Raw genomic sequence first — 25,409 nt, forward strand, 5'->3', positions numbered from 1 at the left:
TGAAGGAAGCAGCAGAATTATGTAGCTTTGCCTGTGCTCACAACAGACACTCAGGGTGCATGTTACTCACAAAGGCAGCTCCTGAGCTACATCGGGAAGGTGAAACTGTCTAGGTTCACTCCATACCCAGTGGTTACTCCAGATTGTAAGTGCCTACTGTGTGCAAAGTCAGAGCAGGCTCTGGCCTTCTCTAGCTGCTGTTGGGGGGCAGGGACTTGTTTTCTGCCCTCTTTCCTCCAAGATTTAGTCTTCATTCTGGAGAAAAGAGTAGGAAATTTTCTCCTTAACTTCTTTTCAGACACTAACTACAAGGTCAGGGACAAGACCATGTAACTTGGTGATGAGAATTTGTTTGCTTGGCTCTGCAACTGTTTTTGCATAGTGATGTGGTAAGGGTAAATATTGTGTGTGTGTGTGTGTGTGTGTGTGTGTGTGTAGTCTGATTAGATGTACTAGTTATGAGTTTTTGTATGCAAGAGGTAAGTTATCTGAGAGATGTTTTCTCTTTGATTAACTACCCATGTCTTCCACTGGACAGACCAATGAAAGACTCTAGTTTCCCATTTTACTGTATTTAAGGATTAATGGGACATGGTGTCATGCTTTGTCAATGGACAATTTTTCATATTAACATTTTCAAAGAAGAGAAAGTGTCCTGTGCTGAGGCTCTTTACCATTTTAAACAGGAATGTCCTTCAAAGTCTTTTCCAGTGATGCTTATAAATCAAAGTGAGAGAAATGGTACATACTGAATTTAAAATTAATGCATTTTTAATATGCAAGTAGGCTTAACTTTTCTCTGCCTTAAGCCCATCAAGATCAAACTCAAGCAGGCGTTCACATCCACAATTGAAACTCACCAACCTTTTTCTTTAAGTTAACATTGGTCCAAACTCTCCCCACTGCTTTTGTCAATAGATCTTTTAAAGGCAGGCATTAAAGTGGAGTTTGCATTAGTCTTTTTCTCCCAACAGCTTCAGGCCCAAGGGCTTCTTTTAATAGGCATTAGTAAGGGACCAGAATTGAGTAGACGTTTGTGAAGGAGACTTGAAGTTTGGAACAGAATTGTCCTTTATAGTTTTTCCATGGGGGGAAAATCTTCTTATGAGAATAAAGGCTTTAGACTAATCTCCTTCCATCTGGAAAATGGAGAAGCCAGAGGTTGTTGGCACCAGGTCACATCCCTTATGTAAACTGTCAAATTCTTTTCATATTAATGGCGTATTAGCTTAAACCCAATGAAGGTGGTTTTCATTTATCAGTCTTATTTTGTGTTTCTTGCAAAATTGGATGATACTGACTGATGATATGTGTTTCGCGGTCCAGTTTGCAAAACAATTTCTCTTGTTTTATAAATTTGTTGACTAGAAGTCACATTATCTTGGAGGTTTTCCCCCCCTTCTCTCCCCCCCCCCAACTGACTATTATAGCTAATTAACTTGAAAGGAAGCTTTAGACTGCTATTCCATGCAATGAAATGGTCTGTGACATATGTAATCTTGGCACTGCAAAGTCCTGGAAGTATGCCAGCATTAAAATATGGGAGATGTGAGGAAATTAGGCGACATAGAACTTTAAGCAATCCAATTGATTTAGTAGCATTCCACTCCACACACCCCCTTGCTAATTTTGTCTTGCTAGAAGTTGGTTGGGGAAGTAGGGAGTCAACATTTTCTTGTAACTGACCATATAAAGAGATAGTAATTGTTGATGTCCTGAGTTAGACCTTTTGATAGATAATGTAAGGTTCAGATAGTACAAGGTATACTAAAGCTTACTTGGTCTTGTTCAAATGTGTGTTCTGCAACAACATTTAATGGTGATAGTGGTCAAATGTGCATGGAATACTTTGTAAGCATAGGGCTCAGTTGAACCTCTTTGGCTTCCTTTTTGCTCTCTTTCATTATTCATTCTTTAGTGAGAATAAACAATTGAGACTGCTGGCATTTTCAGCTTACATACTGCTCAGTAATCACTAGAAGCCGGTATAGCATATGCCTGTCTTTTTGCAGTCTTCTCCCCTTGCTTACAAAACTGTAGCAAGAATCCTAAGGCCAGAAGTTTGTTAGTTTTTGCCCACTCACTTCTTCTCTGCTTGTTCCTAGGTTGGATGGAAACCAGTATAGTTTTAGGGAGGTTTGTACAGCGTAAGCTTCACTGGTTTGTTTTGCCTCACTGTGACTAACAGGCGGAGAGTTTGCTCAGGAAACTGTGGGATGGTTTATCAGTCAATGAGAAGGAAGAATGAATGGTCCCGAAAGATGATCAAAGCTCCTGCCATCAGGTTAAGCGACACATATTTTTACACTGAGTTTTTGTCATCTTAGGGGCATTGCTGACTGGAACATATTAGCGGCAGTTTTCCTTAAGTAAGCGTTTCCAATTGATGATGGTGGGAATGTGCTTTCAAACAATCTCGCTGCTTGTGTTACACCAGATTTTCTGTTAGAGCGCTGAGATACTACGGCAGTGGTGATGAAAAGGGGGAAATGTAGTTGTGGGGCAGAAAGATGTTGTTATGCAGTATCAATGCAAGTTGTGAAACAGTAGGTTGCTCTCAAATTCTTTGGCAGCTGATGGCTAGCCTATGTAAATATGGATGTGAACTGGACTTAAAGTTGCCCTTGTCTTAATACCCCCTCCCAAGCAATGATAGGCACTGTACCATTTGAACTTTTATTCTCCGATCCTAAACAAGTGTTCTTAGAAGGCAGTCCCTCTGATTTCAGTAGGTTTTAGTTTTGAGTATGTGTCCTTAGGATTTCACTTCTAGCATTTCATAGAATTATAGAATTGGCAAGGATCCCGAGGGTAATCAAGTCCAGAGTTCTGGAGGTGGAAAGTGTCAAAGAAGTACAGAGTTCTGTACATTGGAAAGCTCTGAGATCTCTGTGATGAGTGCTTTTTAAAAAAATAAAAATAAAATAGGAAATCCAGTTTCCTGCCTACTCAACGTCAGTGCCAGAATACATTTTGCTGATTTTTATTAGACATTTTGTACTTAAGAAAAAAATTCATCTATATTAGCTGTAAGCAATACCGGAGTCAGGTGCTGTGTATGTTACAGAGAAACTGTGTTTCAAACTTGCTTACATCCCTTTATTTTTTTTTTAAACTTAGGTTTCAGGCTAAGAATACAAAATCCTATGTGAGAAACAGCTCTCTCACTGTGAATCTGGTTCCATTTCTCCACAGCCCTTGTGACTTAAACACACACAAAAATAGTTGGGTCAAAACTTGGGTCCCCTTTGTGCTTTGTTGGAAATCTCTAAATCTGTACTCTTGGATGAATGTTTTTGTCATTGTGGTTTTCTATTACCCCATGGGTTAGATACTGCACTTGTGTCGGAAATTCAGTTTACTCTTGTGCATATGGTGAGTGCAGATATTTTGTTTCATATGCATGTTGTAAAAAGCCCCATTTTTTGTTGGCAAGAGTGGTTTCCATAGCATTCAGCAAAATACAGTAGATGTGTCTGTTTCTGTCACATATGATGCTGTGAATGCTGAGTGCACAGGATTGATAGGATACCTGGGAGTTTGGACTTGGGTGAAGCAGCTTTTGATGAAGATTTGATGCAAACAGTGATTTGTGACCTGGTAGCTTTGATTCAGCTCGGGCTGTATCAGATGCTTGCGGAGCCAGAAACAAAGTGAGGAAGTTCAGAGTGGAAGCCAGCAGGGGGTGCCATTGCTAGTTAAAGCCAGGTATTGCATGAATATAATACCATGAAAGAACAAGAAACCTCTTACAGTCAATTTGTACTCGCCTTCCCTTTTTTTGTTGGATCAAACAGCTGCCGGTGAAACATTTTCAGTTACGCTTTCCATCTCCAAAAGAAGCAGGTACAGCCCTATTGTTTAATAATCTGTGGCTGTGCAGCAGTCGGTGGAGAACGCAGCCCAAATGTGGCAACGCCAGTCAGTCATCTCTCTTTAAAATCCCTTTCAGTGCAGTTCTCTTTGTGACAGCCTCTCCCACAGAGGTTTCCCTTCTAGATGTTCCAGAGATGGGCAGAAAAGGGGAAAAAAATATTCTTCAGGGATCCAGAACAAGTTACCAGATGGGAGTATATCCGTTACATTATGTAGCTGCAAAAGAATGTCAGATCTTTCATCTCTTGGGAATAAGGTAAACCTCTTACACTGTACGGGAGGAATGCTCTGAGTCCTCTCTCTATGCTTGAGCTCCACACTATCTCCCTGCGGATGTGAGGTTACGAAAGGTGTTAGCAATTTGATCAGGAAAGTTCCACTGAATGATTACTCAAGCTTATTTTTGTAGCCTGGGGGATACTGTCTGGTTTTTACGCTATTTGTTTAGGTAGCAGATAACTTGACCATTTTTATTTTTTTTTAACCATCAAAATGAACAGAGCCTTCTTTCATTCCATTTCTAGGAGACTATGCACTCTTCTTCTTCTTCTTCTTCTTCCTTTTGGTAAATGATGTGGGTGTGGGAGGGAATGTTTTACTCTACCAAGACAGCAAGTTATCAGCACAGTGAAAAGTTCACTGGTTATGTGATCAGAGCTTGAAATCACAGTGAGGATTATCAGCAAGAGCCTTGGCTTGAAAGCTTGACCCAGTGAGTTCCAGTGCTCTTTGCCCCTTTGCTGGATTAAGAGCAAAGTGAAGGTTGGAGAATTTCACACTCTTGCAGATGTAAACAGAAGCAACTCTGCAGGCTGTAGGTTTTTTTTAATGGAACTTCATGCAGAACTCAACTTGCCATTACATGGCAGCAGCGTTTGGTAAGAGCTGCTGCTGCTTTCTTAATTTCTCCTCCTTGGGTGATTACAGAGGTCCAAGAAGGAAATTTGTGGAGAGCTGCATACAGATAGAGAAGAGAATTTATTGAATTATTCCTCACACACATCTGTGGAACACTTACACAGACTCTTAATTGTAGACATATGGTTTGTCAATAGCTTGCTGTTGAAAAAAAATAGTTTGCCACTGTTTATTATGTTTGGATTAATATGTTTATTACACATACTTTTGTGAATTCTGCTTATGCAATAGACACAAAACAGAGCTTAACCTCAAAAGAGTTCCTCATTTTCCTATTCCTGTTGAATTAAATTATTGCATTTGTACTATTTTAATACTGCTTTTAATGTACTGATAAAATGCATAAATTTGGAAAGCCTCATTATTTTAATATCGCCTTGAGTCAAGGAAAAAGGAAGCTGTCTTAATACCAGGTCAGGCCAGTGGCTCAACTTTCTCAGTACTGTTGACGCTGATTGGCAATAGACTTTTCTAGTCATACCTGGAGAAACCAGGGTTAAACCTGGGATCTTTTTGCATGCCACTATTTTCATTTCCCTATTTGAGCACAGACAAGGGATGACTTTTAATGGATCAGAAACAAGTAAATGTTTCCTTGTAATACAGCCAACAAAAGAAACCACAAGCCCTGATTTCTATGCAACGCTAAACCTTGGGGCTTGGTTTTCTTTCTTCCGCATGCTAGTGGGGAAGAGCAAAGTGTGCAAGTTGGCCCATTCAAATTATACTACTAACTTGCTTACTGTGACAGCCATAGTGAATTGCCAGCCTTTTAAGGAAGTGAAAAGCATACAGCATCTCTGTAAACTGAGAGGTCAGCTTATTGCAAGAAGTACGTTTTGCAGCCCTGTTTTGTGCCCATTTTAAACATCACAGTTTATCAGCCTTATGACATACAGTGGTACCTCGGACTACAGATGCTTCAGGTTACAGACTCCGCTAACCCAGAAGTAGTACCTCGGGTTAAGAACTTTGCTTCAGGATGAGAACAGAAATCGCACGGTGGTGGCGCAGCGGCAGCAGCAGGAGGCCGCATTAGCTAAAGTGGTACCTTAGGTTAAGAACAGTTTCAGGTTAAGAAAGGACCTCCAGAACGAATTAAGTTCTTAACCCAATGTACCACTGTATTCAGTCCAACGTTCAGATCAATATATTTTATTTGAAATAAAATTTAATTGTAAAAGCCATTGATCATGCTTATTATTAAAACTTTAACAGCTGAGAACAATTTGTAAAATAAAAATAAAAATGACTAAATCTGTAGATTTAATAAAATAACCCATTTCCGTACCATTCATCTGCCTTAAAAAGATAATTATACTAATACAGTTTTGCTACTGCAGCAGCAGCAAAAGTAGATAACTTTGGTATTACAGACCATCAGCAAGTAAATACTCTTTCTGTTGGTAGAATTCTAGAATCTATTGTTTTACAGTTTGGGCTAAGTCCTTTATTCTCATTCTTTTGTATATAACAGCTCTGGGGAACCTGTGACTGTCCAGGTGTTAAAATAAAATCCCCATTATTCCTGAGCACTGGTTTTGCTGCCTAGAACTGAAGTCTAGCAGGATATTGAGAGCCACAGATCACCTATCCCTAGTATATAGGATACCTGTTTAAAGAGCACTTTCTTCAGGGCCCAGCTTGTGCAGATTCAAAACCTACAGGATGTGCAACATTTTTGCTAGGGCAGTAACTGAAATAAAAAAATTTGGAGAGAAGATTAGGGATAATCTTGGACTTTCTGTGATCTTGGTTTATTGGGGGCAAACAAGTTCATTACAGAACTGCTCACAACTGTTTATTCATAGCCACAGATTATATATACTGACGCATAATAATTCAGTTAATATTTTTAATGCATATATAAGAGTAATTAAAGCAAGGAAGGAACTATAATAAGTAATATTATTTTTTAAAACTTTCCCCCTTTAATATTGCTTTGTCAGTAGTCTGCCTCGCTTATTGCAAGTAATGCAAGTTATTATATATTCTTCAGTGATATTTTTAGGGGAAATTAAAAAAATAACAAACCAGCTCACGTCAAAGTGTCTTACTCTGCATATTGCAACAGTGGGGAAGCAGGTTGCCTGACCTCCGTCAGGGTGGGATGGCATTGCCTCACACAGTAAAATCGATGAAAGTTGGTAGATCACAGTGAATCCAAATAACTTGGGCCATTGTTGCATCTGGGATCGTCCCATGACATGTTCCGCAACAGCATCCTAGGCCTATGAAAGACTTTCAGAAGACAATTGTTAAGGGGTATGCTTATTTGCCTAGGTCTGGCCAATTTAATAAGTAAGCCTTGCCCATTTTGTGTGCTGTGGACATGACATGTTGAGCTCTTCAGTGGAGTAAAAGTTTCTCTGTACATCCACATTTAAGGTTTGATGGTTCTGCTGTATGTTTTTAAAATAGTTCCACGTGATAATGCAGCTAGTTATCTATGTGTTTTGGTAATAATGATTAAAAAATAAAGTAGGTGCCTTTTTTTAGTAATAGCATTAAAAAAAAATAGGTCCCTCTTTTTTATTTCTTGTGTTTCGTGATTTTTCCCATAAGCTAGAAATCGCTCTGAAAACCCCCTGTTCTCCTTTAGATCTAAATGTCTCTAGCATAAATTGCTTGTAGATGGAGTTGAAACCAGTCTATTTCCATTGTCTGAATAGAAATAGGCACATGAATGCCACAAATTAATCAAATCCACAGCAAGAATAGAAAGCTCGCACCCACTTACACGTCTCTGAAAGCAGCTTTGAATTTGAAGGAAAGAACCTATCAAACGTACTTGAAAAATGGTGAGTTTATGAAGGCAAGTGAATTGAACGGCTTGACTGGACCGGTATGCCACCATGTGTCTGGGAATGGAAGGATAGCTGTGTGGGTAGAAGACAAACAGTCTGTGAGATTTTCTCCTGAATGATCTCATTTAATTGATTGATTTCTACTAAGGTCATAAATGAGCTCCTTGCTGAGTCAGGGTTGGAGGTCAAAGTGTCGTGCCAGCTGCCTAGCCAGCCAGAAAACAATAGCAGCTTCCTTCTGTATATAAAAAAGAAGCATTCCAGTGCAATGTTTTATTAGACTTCAGCGTAACCTTTCTTTTTACATGCCTCGGGATTCTCTTCAATAGAAATTATACAGTGTCACTTATAATTAACCTCTCCCTATCCATTTGCACATGAGAGTTTCTAAAAATTGTCTGTGAATATTTCACAGCAATCACTTCCAGCATTTCTTTCCCTCTTTATCTTTTGCTAGTGCATCACTCCTCATTTATTCTTGGAGCTCTGAAAGAAACAAGATGTGTAATAGCCAAAGCACAAGCAAGAAAGACATAGCATTCCTCTCTGCTGCATTGTTTTGCTTGAAGTGTTGATGGTGGTTAACATACATGAACTATTTCAAACTTTCAGCCCAGCTCATGGCTTTAGGAGATTTGAGCATGCAGTTTGCATATGAAGCAAAAGCAGGATATGTAATCAAATAAGACAGGACATATGTGAAATTTCTGTCTCTCAGTGGCCCAAATGACTATTTTTAAATGGATGGACAAGCCTGTTTACTTGGAGGCTATAATAAATGAAACTCGAGATCAGATTCTGGGGGAGAGGAAATGGAAGTTCGATTTAGGATACAATCCCATTCTTTACAGTGAAGAAAACCCTTGTGTGGTGTTCTGGTCATCTGAGGTGAGGTTGAAGGCTACGAGAGCAGCTTTGGGGTGGGACCACAGTTCTAGAACGCTCTTTCCAATGTGGTTTGTCTGACGCCTACTTTATTGTGCTTTCGGTGCCAATGAAAACATTTTTATTTTCCAGAGCTTTTTAGATGCAACGTTAATGTTGCTTTTCTTATTTTGTGGCATTTTTTTGGTATTATGTATTATGTTGTTTTTGTAAACTGTCCTGGAACCATGATATAAAAGTATTTAGAATAAATTAATAGATAGCATCCTGCTTACTGACCTGTTACAATTATATCCTATGCAGACTTTGCAACTATGTCTTGGGGCTGCTGATACACTGCTATTGGCCTCAAAATCTGCTGGAACAGCTTTGCCTTCTAACCTCAAGCTCCAAGTCATGTCAAAGGTCATATTGCAACAAACCCAAGAGGGTAAACCACAAAGCAAGGAGTGTACAGTTTCTCAAAGACGTGACCTTCTTCTGTTTGGGCTCCTGGAGACTCTGATATAATGATGGAGCTTAACAGCTTGTAAAAGCACAAACAGCTTGGGGTTAGCTATGTTAAACAAATGGCTGGCTCACATTACTTTGTCCCGATCATATTTATAACTTGATATCCAAGAGAGAACTGGGGTGGAGAGTGTTGGGGAAGGGTTCATGAACATATAAGAGCTTCTGCAGGAACAGTTAGAAGATCATTACTCTTGAAATGTTTAGAATAAAGTCTAGTTATTGTGACTGAACAGATTCATAGGGGCATGGAAAACTAATGTGTCAGAATAAAAAAGCAACTCCAAATGGACCTACTGATCCCCTGAAAATTGTTAACTTTGTTAATTCAACCCTTAATAGAAGCTTACATGGTGTTAAAAGCACATACCTCAACTTACTAGCTTTTTGTATGCAGAAAGCTCTTTGGATTTTTAAAAAATCCCTTGACTTATGAGGAAGATCCTTGTCCTAGATCTTTTCATTTTGTATCCACAGCTTCCACATATGGGGAGGGTTAATTTATTTGCTTGTCACCTGCTACCAGAACCCTAATAACTATCTTCTGATGTGTCTATAGATTAGTCAGTGTTCCTAAATGGGACCAGATCTCACTCATTCATTAATGTTTACTCCACTTCATTTGCTACAACTTCCAATGAATAGGTGTGGTCTTGGTTTGAACCCATGGAGGAAATTAGTAATTTTAAATGAGCAGAAATATTGTGTTAAAAGCCTTCCGTTTCTAATATAAGTGATAATGTTTGAATAAGTTTCTTTATAAAATAGCTTCAGACCTAGAATTTATAGATAGGTTTCCGTATCAGCATTTATACTGTTGTTGTTTTTTAAGAAAAACTTTGGTGTGTTTCTGTGGTGTTAGTTGTTTTCTAATTCTTTCAAGAAGTTGCTTTTTCTCTTTTTAGCTGAATTATTTGGAAGGTGGGAGGTTGTGTGGGAGAGCTTGGTGGTGACTAAGGGTCACGTATGGTGATGCATGTTTTTCGTTGTGTGAGCTAAATTATTTCTGAGTATACTTCTGTTGCAAAAAGGCAATGTGTTGAGAGACTTCTGGAACATGTATCCAAAGGAAATACAGTCAGTCTTCATTTTGAAAAATAACAATGATAGATCATGTTTGAGATTGTGTGAGAGAGATTGCCAACGTTTATGATGATATTTTGTTTTTACAGACATTTGGCATACTGTATCTCCTGTTCTTTATGTGGGAACAAAACATGAAACCTTGACCCCTCTCTGTCCTGCCTTAGTTCCACCTATAAAATGCTTATATGGCAAAGTCCTTTTGAAATCTTATTTCTCAGTACAAAATAATAGTTGGAAATAGAGCAGGCACATATTGATGCCTTAGATCAACATGATAACTTCTAGTGGTCATCTTCTAATAGTTTCATTGTCTGAATTTACCAAGATTTATTAGGTAATAAGTTTGTAATAAAATACAATCATGGTACTTGTGCCTGTTAATTGCTTTTGCATAGTATTAGAACAGGGCTCAGCAAACTTTTTCAGCAGGGGGCCGCTTCACTGTCCCCTTGTGGGGGCTGGACTACATTTTGAAAAAAATAAAAATGAACGAATTCCTCTGCCCCACAAATAACCCAGAGATGCATTTTAAATAAAAGCATACATTCTACTCATGTAAAAACACACTGATTCCCGGACTGTCTGCGGGCCAGATTTAGAAGGCGATTGGGCCAGATCTGGCCCCTGGGCCTTAGTTTGCCTACCCATGTATTAGAATAACATATTAATACACGCACACAAACTGCACTTACAACAGGGATAGTGTAAGTGTTTAGACATACTCGTTTCACATACAAAAGATCTTTGTGCTCCACATTAATCTTTTGGATTAGAGCTACTGCTTTATTCAAAGGTGCATACTGAAATTAAGTCTTCTTGATTGACTGGGCAATCCTATACACCAACTCATGTACACATGTCTACTTAGAAGTAAGTCTCACTGAATGGTATGAGGCTTGCACCACAAGGACCTGAATTCTAGTCTGCGTGAAACACATTTTCCTGAATGCAAAGATTTGGTAACTGAGTTGCACTGAGCCATGCCCATTATTTTCTTTGTGCTGCAAAGCTGAAGAGTGCCGAACAGCTGCTTGTGGCTGTCAATGCAGTAAAGAAACTGTTTAGCAGTTAAACAGCAGGTTAGCACTTTAGCAGGAGAAGTGGTGGCTGGCTACTCATCCAACACTTGGCGTATCTGACAGATCCAAGTGTGTCTTAAGCCTAACTAATAGATGATGCTTGACATAGCAGCTTTATAAATAATTACTGGACTGTGGAAGACACACCCTTTATCTGAATACATTACAAGAGGTAGTAATTTATTATGAATATATTGTCTGGATAGATTAGCAGTGCGTAAATTTGTAAAACTGTAATACTTTAAAAATATTTCTTTTTTTTTTTAAAAAAAAGACTTTAAAAACAGCTCTGCATTTTTCTCAGCTGGTGATCAGTTAAAATAGCCATTACACTTGGCTGGAAATCTGGAGAACAGATTAAGCTGTTACTACAATATATAGGTTTTCCTTTTGTAACAAGTTGCTAAACACAAGTTATGACCAGTTTCCATTAAAAATTCAGTGCTTCGTCCAAAAAAGGATAAAAAGTATATAAAATGCAAAAAACACCTTTTTTTGAAACTCAACTTGATCAAAAACATCACATTAATATTGCAAGATTAATTTTATTTGCAGAAACACACATTATTGCTACTTACCATGTTAACCTATAGTGAAAGCAGCTGAAAACTAATGGCAGACGATTCTCTGCTTCAGGGGCTGTACAGTATTTTTCATATGACATCCAACTGGATGATGAGAAAGAGAATAGCTGTCCTAAGGCTTTATCAAGGAAATGTAATGGCGCTGCCTGTTTGACAAGCAAATCATCTTGAAATTTCCAGTCAGCTATGAACCAGTGTCGACTAATAAGCCAATGGTATGCTAAGCTTTATAATTAATATGTTTTAGTTTAACCAACTTGAGGCAATGCAGGAGACCTCAGTTTATATTGTCATTTCTGCCCCTTAGATTTGTAATGCTTTTAAAAACGTTGTCCTTATTTCTGAATCATTTAGTTCCTTACCAGTAACAAATCTGCCAGTTTAACCATTGCTGCCTTTTCAAATATGCCTGTGCTGTAAGATTAGAGATTGCAAACCTGTGATCTGCCAGAGGTTGTTGCACTCAAGTTCCTATGAGCTGCAGCGAGAATGGCCACTGGTCAAGGATGGGGGGAGGTTGGGTCTGACCACATCTGGAGGTTCACAGGTTAGTCACCTTTGATGTGGATTGAGACTACTTACATTAAAACCCTATTTGAACAATGTCGTGCTTATTCGCATCACACAGACCTTGAACATCAATTGCAGAAAATTGCTGTTACAGAAGTCAGCTGCTTGGCTCTCTCTCTGCTGAACAGTAACAAGAGCCCATGGTGGTCATAGGTACCCACACTGGGTCTGTGCTCCTTTGAGAATTGAAGGCATAGCGGAGACTGTAATTGCTTTAAGAAATATGGTTTATTCCCCTATTCACACCTTCTGCTTATATGGAGGGAGTCTAGATCTTACAGCATGGTCCTTTCAAGAGGGGTTTGTACCCCACATCAGTGTAGCCCTGGCTCTGGAGGCATCTCTGCAGCCAGCCTGCCCTAGATGGATCTTAGCTGCTCTTCTTACTCCTCCTTCCTCCCAGGCACTCTTGCTCACAGAACAGTTAGCCTGGCAACCTTCCAAACCCCCAGTCTCTGTTCACACCTTGAGGCAAGGGGGAAGGAGTTCTGTTGTATTGTTAATATCCCTCAATTGCTCTCTCTTGTTCCTTTGTAGTTCAGCCACAGGAATTCCAATGCAGCTTGCATTGTCATGTCACAAATAATCAAAATCCTTGCATTTATTAATTTCTAAGGTTCAGGGGGATTCTCCCCCTTAAATCTATAACAGTACTATTCACCAGTAGGCTTTTAATGGCTACAGCATATCTGGTAGCCATTGCAGGAATACTGTAAAATGTTTGTGGCAGTAACTGTTCTGTGACCACAACTTACACAATTTGCTCAGTATGGCAAACCTTGACCATGGCTTGAGCTTAGTGTGGAGAATGCTTAACCACAAGTCTCAGTTTGGCTGACATGCTAAGCCAAGGCTTGTCTTGGCTTAGGTTAGTGTGGCATGGGACTAGAAAGGACCAAGGAAGAACAATTCAGTTGCAAGCTCCCTTCTGGGAACTCACATGTTTTCACAATCTTGCCTAAGACAAGGTTTGGCTTAGCATGTTGTTGTGAACCATCTCTTTGTGTGAAAAGCCTTTTCAGCTGTTGCTGCGAGGTAGAGGAAGATATTTTTTTCATGAGAGTACCATGTGGTAAGCTGCTTACATGCATGGCATTTTTTTTATTCTACAGTTCCCTGCCTACTTCTACTGTATATGAAGTGGAGCTGAACTTCAAATACTGTTTTGGCTATATTTGGATTTTGGATGTGTACCATAAAATCACTGTGTGCCAGTTTTGCATGTGAATCCTAAATGTGTAGGCAAGCAGAGTTGTTACATTATTGGGTTAGTTTTTTCATTATATGCCAAGAAACCAGAATCATTTGTTTATGCTAGAACTTGTACATTAGGAGTAAAGAAAGGGAAGTATATGTATCTTACCCTTTTCTTCTCTTCTCTTTGGCTGCCAGCCCCTAGTGTGGAATCAGGCACTAGATAGGAAAGGAATAGAAGTGGGTGCTAATAGCAGTTTTAAGTGCTCTCCATAGCATGAAAAGTGTTATCAAATCTATAGTTGCAGCAGGCAGCATAGCCAAATGAAAAGATTTTGCATAATTGCTTTGAAAGGCTGTATGGTTGACTGGATGAGATTTGCTTTAGTCATATTAGAAAGCTGAATTCTATTTTCAATTCTGCCTGAAACGATATGGAGTTATTTTTTCATTATTGGTGTGTGTGTGTGTGTGTGTTCTTGCAGAAACAATGTAAAAGTCCTTGTTTGATAAGCAGTGCTTTGTGCAAGAAATGGAACTAGGGTTATTGACTCTTAGCCTGGTGACTTAATGGAAGTAAAAAATGCAAACCCTCCTTCTCCTCCTTCTATTCTAATTCTTTCCTTTCTTTTTAATTTCAGATTGATAGTCCCTGCTTAAATAACTTTGCAAGTTAAAAAGTGCTTTAAAGAATTGGGCTGCTTGGTGAAGGGAAAGTGGTTCCGATTTAAATAAACTGGACTTAGGTTTATTTATTTATTACAATTCTATACAGGTCTTCTTCTGAAGATCACAGGGAGGTTTAGAAAAAGCGGGAGTAAGGTCTGATTGAGGAAAAAGTGTCGGGGGAACAGGTGTGTCCACCCCATATTTGAGTGCTGCAATAGCTCAGCTTGGTAGAGCGTGATACTCTTAGTGTCAGTGTCATCGCTTTGAGCCCCATGCTGGAAAAAAAATATTATTTCATTGCAGTGGGTTGGCCTAGATCAGTGTTTCCCAACCTTTTTCTGACTGTGGCCCCCTTTTGACCTTGTTTACTTCCTGTAGCCCCCCCCCCCATGGGCGTAGCTAAGGGGGAGCAGGGGGGCAGTTGCCTCCTCCCCAAATAATTAAAAATCAATACAAATTTGAGGTTCTTCCCTCCCTAACAAAAGCTTGCCCCCCCCAAATCCTGGCTATGCCCATGCTTCCTCTCCTACCGGTAGAAAAAGGTAAAGGTACCCCTGCCCGTACGGGCCAGTCTTGACAGACTCTAGGGTTGTGCGCCCATCTCACTCAAGCGGCTGGGGGCCAGCGCTGTCCGGAGACACTTCCGGGTCACGTGGCCAGCGTGACATCGCTGCTCTGGCGAGCCAGAGCTGCCCACGGAAACGCTGTTTACCTTCCCGCTAGTAAGCGGTCCCTATTTATCTACTTGCACCCGGGAGTGCTTTCGAACTGCTAGGTTGGCAGGCGCTGGGACCGAACAACGGGCGCCCACCCCGCCACGGGGATTTGAACCACTGACCTTTCGATCGGCAAGCCCTAGGCGCTGAGGCTTTTACCCACCCGCGTCCCTATTACCGGTAGAAAGATAGCTATTAAAATGGTTTTGTTTGCAAACAGAACATGTTTTATTTATAATTTTATGATTCGTACAAAATACAATTACATAAAATGATAGGAACATAATTAAATATTGTTGAAGCAGAACAATGTAGAATCACAGAGCTGGAAGGAACCCCAAGGGTCATCCTTGTGGTGCAACTCCCTGCAATGTAGGAAACTCAGCTAAAGCATCCATGACAGATGGCCATCCAACCTCTGCATAGAAACTTCTAAGGAAGGAGAGTCCAGAACCTCCTGAGGGAGATCCGTCTTCCATGTATTATAAAAAGGAAACAATACTTATTTGACCCCAGTTAATTTGACACAGAGGGAGAAACCTACAGATACAGTCCAAAAGGCACACAGGGAGTTCTGTATATATGGGAGAATTTTAAAAAGCAAGTGGTCCTCATTGACCTTGTGCAAAAAGATCTTGCCATCTAGAGGAACCCTGACTTCCCAGATAAAACACTATAGCCCCCCCACACCCATATCTGGGAGTAAGGTCCACTGAACTCAGTGCGGCTTTCTTGTAAGTAGACACTTAGTTATTTACTAGATGCAAGTTAGCACCATACAACCTTGTTCGGCTAGGCACTGGGGTGGATTGCACCCTGCACTTTGCAGAGTCAGGTCCAGGCCGCCACCGGGCCCAGCACTGGTGGCAGCAACAAGCAGCTCTGGCTCACCCAGCCCTACCCATTGCCACCCCACCACCTCACTCAGCTAACATGGGGATTTGGGATCGCGGGCCCTACCGGTCAAAATGGGAGCCTCAGTGATTGCCCTCTCCAACCGGAAACAATCCAGGACTGCTCCAAGAAAACACACGTGGCAAAAAGGAGTTCTAGGCTCTGGTGTGCTGCTCACTTACCCACTTGTGATTGGCCAAGTGGATAGCCAGTTGAAAAAACACGTAAACGTAACAATTGCAAAGTTATTTACTAGAAACTACTTCTCAAAAATTAGATACAGCTTCTCATAGTGTCAAAATCATAATATTATATATATATATATCTCCATATTGTAGATCCCTCCTGTTTCGTAATCCAGGAATGCTTTTCTTCCCCCCCCCCCCAACTTCAAAATTTCCAGGAACTTTACACATCTGTTTTAATTAGGTATCAAGAACAAGTTAATTCTGGACTGTATAGAATATACACTCCTGGAAGTTTCTGAACAACTGTATGAAAGGTTGACTGTTTTTGAAGCAGGAGACTTGACTAAGTCTCATTTGAATGCTGTGACTTGGAATGCATTCTGTTTTTTCCTTGGAAGGGGGAAATTGTATAATCCATTGGGAAATCTGTTACTTGCTTACTGAATCAGTTTTGTGATAAACATATTTCTTTAGTAAGAAATCCACATATGTCTTGATTTTAAGACAGCTGGGATGGGGAAATCCTCCAGATGTTGCTATGCCACAACTCCCATTATCCTTGGTCATTGGTCATGCTTGTTGGGGCTTATGGGAGTTGGAGTCCAGCAACATCTGGAGCCCCACAGGTTATCACCATTTTTTGCTTAGACAAATGTAGAAAATACTGTGAACATAAAAAATGCACACTTATTTGAAGCAACTATATCAGAAACTGATACTTGGATAGGGCTTTTTGGTTCCTTTCCAGCTCTGTGATACTACACATTAAATCTGACTCTTCAAGTTGCTTGTTATCCTTAATTCTGTATTGTGATGCCTGTCATCTTTGTGGTTTATCAACAGAAACTCCCTGGACACATTCACCCTTGAGACCCAGGCAGAGAGAGAGACTTGGAAGGGCTTGGAAGTAACTAGTTTTTTGTTATGGCAGTTGAGGTTCCTGCTGGTCACAGGGTCCACATCTAATTATCAGGAATGCTGGAGTTGGCTTGAAATCTTGTAGTTGAAGGCAGACAGATGACAATATGATGAATTACCTGCTTGGATAGCATTTTTTTGTTTTGTTTTTTGAAGGGGAAGCATGCAGATTTCCTGTCCCTGGCCACTTCTTCCAGGCAAATGTACACACAGTGAGATATAAAATGTGCATGACCATCACATGTGCATACACGCTGTATGTTTTATTCTCTGTAAAAGTACATTCCATAGAATCTGCAGGAAACGTGAAACATTGGAAGCATTCCTGATTCAAGCAGAAAATTCCTCAAAGTTGCTTGTTTTTCAGGTTCTTCCTAGTCATCTATTGAGGTCCTCTACTGGACACTAATTTCCGGAAAGCTGAAAGATCTGGGTTCCCAGTTAAGATATCATTGCCATTGGGTGATTTGTGGCATCTGCATTGCTGATTTGAGATGGATGACTGTGCTCAGTTATTCATTTGAAGTTATGTCTAATGTTTCCCTCCCTGATTCTATTTTTTTGCCTGGAGCATCACTGAAGGAATTCAACTGCTGCTAGGTGCTGTTAAGACATTGGGTGCCTACCAGACTAAAATTTAAGAGGCTTATGATTAAACTGGTAGACTATTGCAATCCAGGCATCTCCTGGTCTAAGGAAAATCTCATGACCAAATCAAAAAGAATTTCAAAATACCATCTAGCAGTGTTTTTGTTTTAAAATAGCATTGGGGTAAGAAGAGGGCACATGAAACCTTTTGTTAAATTATTGCTGTGTTTCATAACTCATACTTAGTTTTTCGGTCTGAAAGAATTGTTCAGAGTCAGAAGCACCAATAAATCCTAAGAACCATTGGTAAGCTGCTTTCCATATAAACAGTCCCTTATTTCAAAAGTGTGCCACTGAATCTTAGGTAACTCTGAGTTGAATAAGCTAATCAAGGCAACCGGATGGCTCAAATCCCTCTTAATGTACTGCTTCGGACACAGTGCATATGCTTTGCAAATAAATACCGAATTAGTGAGCTCCTGCTGGAAGCATTCAGTAAGAACAAGTGATTTGTCTTGCTTATGAAAGGCACATATATTTTCCCCTTGTAGTTGTTTGTCAGCTTGCACGTTACTTTATTTATGAATTCAGAGAGGGCAATTGCCATTTTTCAGCTCCTGAGCAGATGTGCTAGAGGCGGTCAAATTGATCAGCAGAAATAGATGCAGCACCATCACCAGGGTTGGGAGGAAGAATGGCTATTGTATTATCTTCCTCCTCCCCATTTCCTATTAATGACTGCCTTCTGTAAGGCTTTCTCCAGGTTGCAGGATGAAGAAAAGCTGCACGTTTTCAATTGCTTTGAGGCAGGTAGTTCCTGCACTAACAGGAGAAGGGCAAAGGCAGCTTTCTGAGAGACACCTCTTTGCTGTAACCTTTTAAAGAGCTATTTAGAAAAGTAGTATTTAATTCTCTGTGCTAGCTGAAAGCCCACAAGTGCAAAACTATTGTTAATTACAATTATCATACCTCTTTCCTTGGTAGGTACTTGTTAACTTGTTTTCTGTATGAACAGAGGTAACGGGGGGGGGGGGGGAGGAGAGAAACACTTAAGTTGTCAAAATGACAGATTTTGTCAAAATTTTGGATTTGGGAAAAAAACAAGATTGGAGGAATATTGATTGCATAAACATTAGTGTAATCCTATATAGTGCAAGCCCCAGGGAAGTCAGTGAATGTGATTCTCAGGTAAGTTGTTGCCTATAAGGTCTGTTCTTGCAGAGAGTATATTATGTCATTCATTTCATTATTGTTTGAAAATTATAGCTTAGTTCCAGAGGAATCTCCGGAAAGCTACATGTTAGTTTATTTATACAGAATTAATATACAGAATTTTTACCCTTACAGGTTTATAATCTGAAAGATATGCTACAAAAATAGTGAGGGATGGGCAGAGGATTAAGCTAAAGTTATTTTTTAAAGCCAGCTTGAATGGAGAGAGCGTTGAAGGGGAGGTATAGCCCAATGGACCTATTCTCTCAACAGGGTAGAGAGGCCTTGCAGTTCCATTTCTCCCTTTGTTATAGCCTGATAGAATACCGTAGCTTCAGCTAGATGACAATTGAAAGAGAAGTCTGATGGAGGGGTGGTATTTTGGTAAAGCTGTAGATACTCTGCAACCCCATGTAATGTAGACACTCTGTGATGTCTCTATTCCAGATCTTACAGTCATACACCACTTCAATTAAAATGACCTAACCACAGCTCACAAAAATCTGAGTCAACAAAAACATATTTGACTGATGTTTAAACACGTAAAATGAGGGGGGCAAATGAATCTCCAAGGTGAGAGTGTTTCAAGGTTAGGGTGCTACCAGAGAGAAGACCCTGTTTTGTGTCTCTATACTGTGAATCTTCAGTGGGACCTAGAGGAAATGTGTGTGATTTTATCCTCGGGGCTTGTCACCTTTTGGCTAGCGGGCACATTTGGAATTCTGAAAACTGCTGAGAGTGTAAATTAGAAAACATCTGCTGAGAGCAAATTGGCTGTCACATCCAAAAGAGCAGAAAAAGGGAGGACCACAAATGATGATGATGATGATGATGATATAAAACAGCAACAGCATTATAAAATAACAATAACGCCATCTTTCTTATACCTGACCTATCTTACTGGGTTACCCTAGCCACTCAGGGCAGCTTCCAGAAATTGATACAGATATACCTCCCTATCATTGGGAAATAGACACTTATGTAAGCCACTGTCTCACTTGCTTGAAGACAACAGCTCTTTGCTCCTCTGCTTTGTTCAGAACAGTTTGGAGGATGGATGTCCATGCTGGCATCTAGTGGAATGTGGGCATGTTCAAGGGTGGGTGGGTGTGTTCATTGTATGACAGACAGAGGGTGATTCTTGACACAGGGGAAAACTCAACACTATAAATAAGTCAGAAAACAGATCGTTATAGCAAAAGAAAAAAAAATCTCTATGGAAAATCGCATTTTAGGTTTTTTTTTGCTCTCTGGAGCCATCTGGTGTTGCATGTTTATAGCACATTCAAATCACCATTTCTTTACTAATGTAGCTGAGTGCTGACTCCTGAGTCAGTAAAACTGGGAGCTGAGCAGGAAGAGAAAGCAGTCCCTACTACATTGTGCATTTTTGCATTGAGATATCTATAGATCTCTCTCTCTCTCTCTCTCTCTCTCTCTCTCTCTCTCTCCCTATTTGCTTTTATGCTGGAATTCCACACACACACACCCCATAAGTGTAGTTTGGGGAGGAACATAGCATATTTACTCTGTGGATGGATTTCCCCCCTTGTACATTATTTTTTCTTCTTCATTTTAGCTAACAGACAAAGCAAACAATTAACACACTTCATATCAGCAGTTTGGAATTGTACAGCTACAAGGCTTCTGAAATTGTAGTTGATGGATTAAGCATGTTTGGCTTGCAGCCAAGATCACAAAATCAACATACCCCTCTCTTGCATGCCAAGACCTGCTATCTCGACAAACAGGTAATACTTGTGAAAAATGTGGATTTGATGCATTAGGTAACATGAGCAGCTCAATGAGTAGCTTTTATTTCCCTGTTTACCGAAGACTGAAAGCAAGGCATTAGCAGGCAATCAAGACTGTATGTTCAAAGCTGCTACCTGGAGATGTTAGTTAAGCATGGCAATGGAGTTTAGGAAGGCATGATCGATAAATGCCCTGATGTGTGATCACAAAGACATAATAGTTATTAGGGTGCATGGGATTATTGAAAATTGGAGGAAATCATAATAAATGGGGCTCTGGATAATTGAGTTCACATTTTCAACTGATTGCTTCTGTCACTTGATTTCTATATTTTGAATGAATGAAATAGTAGCAGAAACCATTCTTCAGAACATAAGGCAAGTTGGGGATAAGTTTATTGCATGTGCAGGCGTGAGATATGTTTTTACATTTAATTTTAAATTGCTAAAATGGTTTTGCGTTTTAAAACCCTTACTTTCTTCATATCTTGGAGGCTTAAGTCATAGTTTCAGCATGTTTAGGTGGAGATAAATATTCACTCTTCCCAACTGATGCTGTTCTGTGATGCAAACATTTACAAGAGAGCCTGTCTCCTAGGGAATAACTTGTTACTCGGCTGCGTGGGAGCTGTGGTTTGGTACTTAGAGATGTATTCTCCTTGTTCAGATTGGCTGTCAGGTGTTTAGGGTTCCCATGGATGTTGTATTTCAAGAGTTTTGCTCTGCTCAGTGTAGTTCTCATAGGAAACACAAAGACTTAAGTACAAGTACTCAACACTCTTTGTTTTTCTTTTGCAGATTCTAGACTTCCTCTGCTTTGTTGAACTGTGTTGATTGAATGCTAGTTAGTCCTCTTCTCTGCTTCCTTTCTAGTAAGCACTTGTCTTAGAAGCAGAAGCATTTGTTTTTCAGTCTAGCATAAAAAACGAGGTGAATACTGGGTGCTTCGGTCGTCTTCTGTGTGGCCTGAATAGCCAGTCCTGGCACAAATTATAGTCTGCAGCATCTATTTTTCACTACCTGCATTTGACTTCATATCATTTTAACAGAATGAAGAACCAATTTGTGTGTGTGTGTGTGTGTGTGTGTGTGTGTGTGTGTTAGTTCAATGAACCACTTTTCCATGGCAATGAGTTCTGTAATTTCACCTCTCAATTTCCGTAGGCCTCTCAGTTCGGTCTCTTCCATGGACCACAATTAACTGCCCTCAAAAATATTTTATTAGCCCACCATTTCTATATGTGTTTATTGTAATTTATGGCATGATGACAGACTGAAATGGGGGTGGGTGGCGAGGGATGGAGAGGGATACAATCCGAGATTGTTTCTTCATCCTGGAACTGGAAAAGAGGATTGCAACTAGGCACAAAGTTAGAATTGGTGTAGACATTTAATTGGCTTCTGAATGGAATGTTCTCGTAAGTGCATGAAAGTTCACTTACATTTCATCTCATCCTCCCTTCTTTATATGAGTTCATATTTATTTGGAAATTGTGCAATGAATATTAGCATGTTGCAATCTTCTTCTTTTTCTGGTTGTGCAAATTCTTTTAACTTAGCCCTTTGAAGACCAGTGAGAAATAGATGCTGTGGCTGAAAGATCTGATGCTACAAACGAACACTTAGTTCTTTATCATGTTCTTCCCCTAGTTCCGCATAATGACATTGTGAAATAAGCGTTGCCAGGAAATCCTAGCCAAGTTGGCAGATGCATTGGAACGCCTGTAACAACATGGACATAGCAAGTGCATTCCATGGCCTCTCCCTTTTTGTGTTCTCCCTTTCCTCTTGCCAGCTCTGCACTGCCTCTCCCCCATCAAAGACTGATACATTTCCCTGTGATGTTTTCTTGCTTCTCTGAATTTCAACATGCAGATTGATAACTACTGTTCTCTGTTTCCAGCTGTTTTTGGCTCAAGCCAGCAGTGCCATCCTTCTGTAATTAAATAAAGCATTCATAGAAGGGTGCTGATTTTCAGCACTGGGTCTTCCATTCACTCAGAATTATGTGGTGTTTTCTCTAGTCCACCATTCTTTTTCTCATGATGTCAAACCAGATACCAGCACAGGATAAAGATAGCAAACAAAGGATAAAGCTAATAGTCTTCCCCTGGTGCCCCCCGCCCCCCAGTAACTAGTATTCAAAGGCATAAGGTCTCTAAACCTGGAGATTCCATTGAGACTGTGGCCAATAGCCATTTATATACCTCCAAACACTTGTACAGTCCCCTTTTAATGCTATCTAACCTTGTAGCCATCACTGCTGAGAATTACACATGATATGCATTGTATGTATAAGTACTTTGTGTCTGTCTTAAACTGTCATATTATGGGAGACACTTTGTTTTTTCTGTTTCCTCGCCTAGTATAATTTGAGAAAACCTTTCTTATGTGCCCTCTTAGTTCTGCTAGGTATTTAGCCTCTTGGGTATGTTTAGCCTGAAGAAGAGGAGACTGAGAGAAGATATGATAGCCATCTTCAAATACCCAAAGGGCTGTCAAATGAAAGATGGAGCAAGTTTGTTTTTGTGTGTTTTGGAGGGTAGGACTTGAACTAATGGCTTCAAGGTACAAGAAAGGAGATTCCAACTGAACATCGGGAAGAACCTTTGGATGGTAAGAGCTGTTCAGCAGTGGAATGGACTCCCATGGGAGGTGATGAACTCTCCTTCCTTGGGGATTTTTAAGCGGAGGTTGGATACTCATCAGTTATGGATGCTTTAGTTGAGATTCCTGCATGGCAGGGGTTGGACTCACTCTCAACTCTACAATTCTATGATGCTTTAATCTTCCGCTTTCACCTTTATTCATAGAGAAGATTCTCCAAGCCTTTGCTATTGAAGTTGGTCGCTTCTGTTGTATTTGTGTGGGTTGGCCAGAACTTTGAATAGCATTCCAAACATAGTTGCATCATAAAAGGTGGTAATGGTAATAATTGTGGGGTGGATTAATTAAAAGATTCCAGTTGTATTCACAGTAAGCCTGCAGTCTTTCACATACTTGGGGCCAAGTCCCATTAAATACATTGAGATTTATTTCCAAGAAATTAGTACAGTAATCTGATTTGGCTGTACAGTTGCAATCCTACACAGTGATTTTAGTGGAGCATACTGCCAAGTTAGCCAGCCAGTTAAGGTTGTCCCTGAATTTTGCTTTTGTTTACTGCTGCCATTTTAACTTTATGCCAGGTACTAAACCATATATCATTTCATTGTTTGGCTTTACCCAGAAACCTTTGAATAGTATGCCAGCATCTGCTGCTTTTTCCCATATGGAGAAAAGAATATGCCTTTCAATGTAGTAGAAAATCAAAATCTTACATAGTCAATGTTTAATATTTTCTCAGTGGTATCGTTATATAAGCTTCCTGCAATAGCTTCTAGAGAAGTACTGTTTTAGACTTTGTATAAAATGTGATCGACACTTCTACTTTAAATTCTTTTTCTAGCTCTTATCATTTGAAATCTTTTGTTTTTTGACACCTGTCTTCAGATGTAGGCCTGATGGATCTCAATTTTCCCACCCCCCTTTAGCCTTTAAACATGTGGGTTAATTTAATCCTGATGAAAGTTGGAGCCTGAGAGCACATTTTGTGAATGAGACATATTAACAGCAGGTTTTCAACAGATTTCCTCAAGCGTGTCTATCCATACAGTCAAGTTTTGATCCGAGTCACCTCAGCTTGTCTGGTCCTGTGTTTCACTTGGGCAGATGCTACTGGTTGTAATTAATCAGCTTGTAGTGAAACAGAAGCTAGGATTTGACTGATAATGTATGATTTGTAAATATCTAAGACCTAGACCCCTCAAATACTTATTAGATCATAATCTTTATTTTTGCTAAACTGTCAAATACTCCTCATAGATAGAGCTAGTTATCCTTATTCAAATGCTGCCTGCATGCACGCAAGTCGTTTGTTTGTTTTGCAATGTTTATAGACTGCTTTCCAAACAACGTTTCCTAAAGCAGTTTGCAAAAATGTACACAGATAACAATGACTATTCCGTATGTACTTCTGTCTAACTATTATTGGGACTACGGGGGCTACATTCAAATACTATGAGTACTCTGTGAACATGTAGGACAAAGTAGTAAGGTAAGGAGGTAAGGACAATGGCTCATTATTTTTGTTGCATGTTTATGGAGAGTGCACACCACATAAACGAGAACAAGAGGACCATTTCTCTCAGGTGATCTCAGTAGTAGTAATGTATTGAGTTTCCTTTCCATCTCAACTATTTTAGTGAACAATCAAGTTCTATTCTTATTTTAAGGAGCAATATCATACAGCACTTTTGCCACAGTGCATTTAACTGTGTTTAGATTTGTGTTACACAGGAGGTTGGGGAAATAAAAATGAGTGATAGCTGCCAATGCCACTCCCTGGCTAACCGGACATAAAACCCCATAGCTTATCAGCTATGAATATAGCAATGGTGGCTTTAAGTAGCATAACACCTGCTTTAAAATATTTTCTTGTCTCTCCCCTTTCCTGCCCTCCCTCCAGGTTGGAAATGGTTGTTCAATGCTTCAGGAGAAACTTTAGTAAACCTCTTTAGGAAGGTAATTCTATGGTTCTTCTGCAGGCACTCTTTCTGGTTCAAACAGGAACAGCTTGGATGTATAGTCAACTCAAGCAATCATAGTGCAACAACATGATAGGAACATCAATATGATCTAGGAAATTTGCCTCGGGGTCATCTGGTGCGACACTAGTCTTGAGTTGATAGGAGTTTGGGGATAGAGATTTTGGACCACTGATTGCACAGCAAAACTTACTGTGTTGGTCTTGCCTGTGGTTCATAGATAGTGAAGTTTATGCACAGCAAGGACCAGGCATTCTTAATATAGCCTGTAACCAGTCAACAGTAGTGGCCCCATGTAAGGCACATTACGGTAGTCTTCAAGTTTAGGAAAGCAAGACTAGCAGTCTCTGTATATGATATGCTGCAGACTTTTTG

The 25,409-nt window shown here is 39.9% G+C and overlaps 1 protein-coding gene across 3 annotated transcripts in view; it reads left to right on the forward strand.

Annotated features, from left to right (window-relative positions):
• EFNA5 (ephrin A5) overlaps positions 1–25,409 on the forward strand; it is a 217,681-nt gene that overhangs the window by 72,082 nt on the left and 120,190 nt on the right. Inside the window, exon 1 of one of the 3 annotated variants that reach the window (XM_083404381.1) lies at positions 3,923–4,132. The exons of the other annotated variants lie outside the window; for them this stretch is intronic. Within the exon in view, the coding sequence (XP_083260507.1) occupies positions 4,011–4,132 (122 nt within the window). The 5' untranslated portion in view covers positions 3,923–4,010. Of the gene's footprint in view, positions 1–3,922; positions 4,133–25,409 lie in introns of those variants that run through there. 3 annotated transcript variants of the gene reach the window in all.

The sequence above is a fragment of the Podarcis tiliguerta genome, assembly GCF_965153285.1.
Source record: "Podarcis tiliguerta genome assembly, chromosome: 11".
Lineage (NCBI taxonomy): Eukaryota > Metazoa > Chordata > Lepidosauria > Squamata > Lacertidae > Podarcis > Podarcis tiliguerta.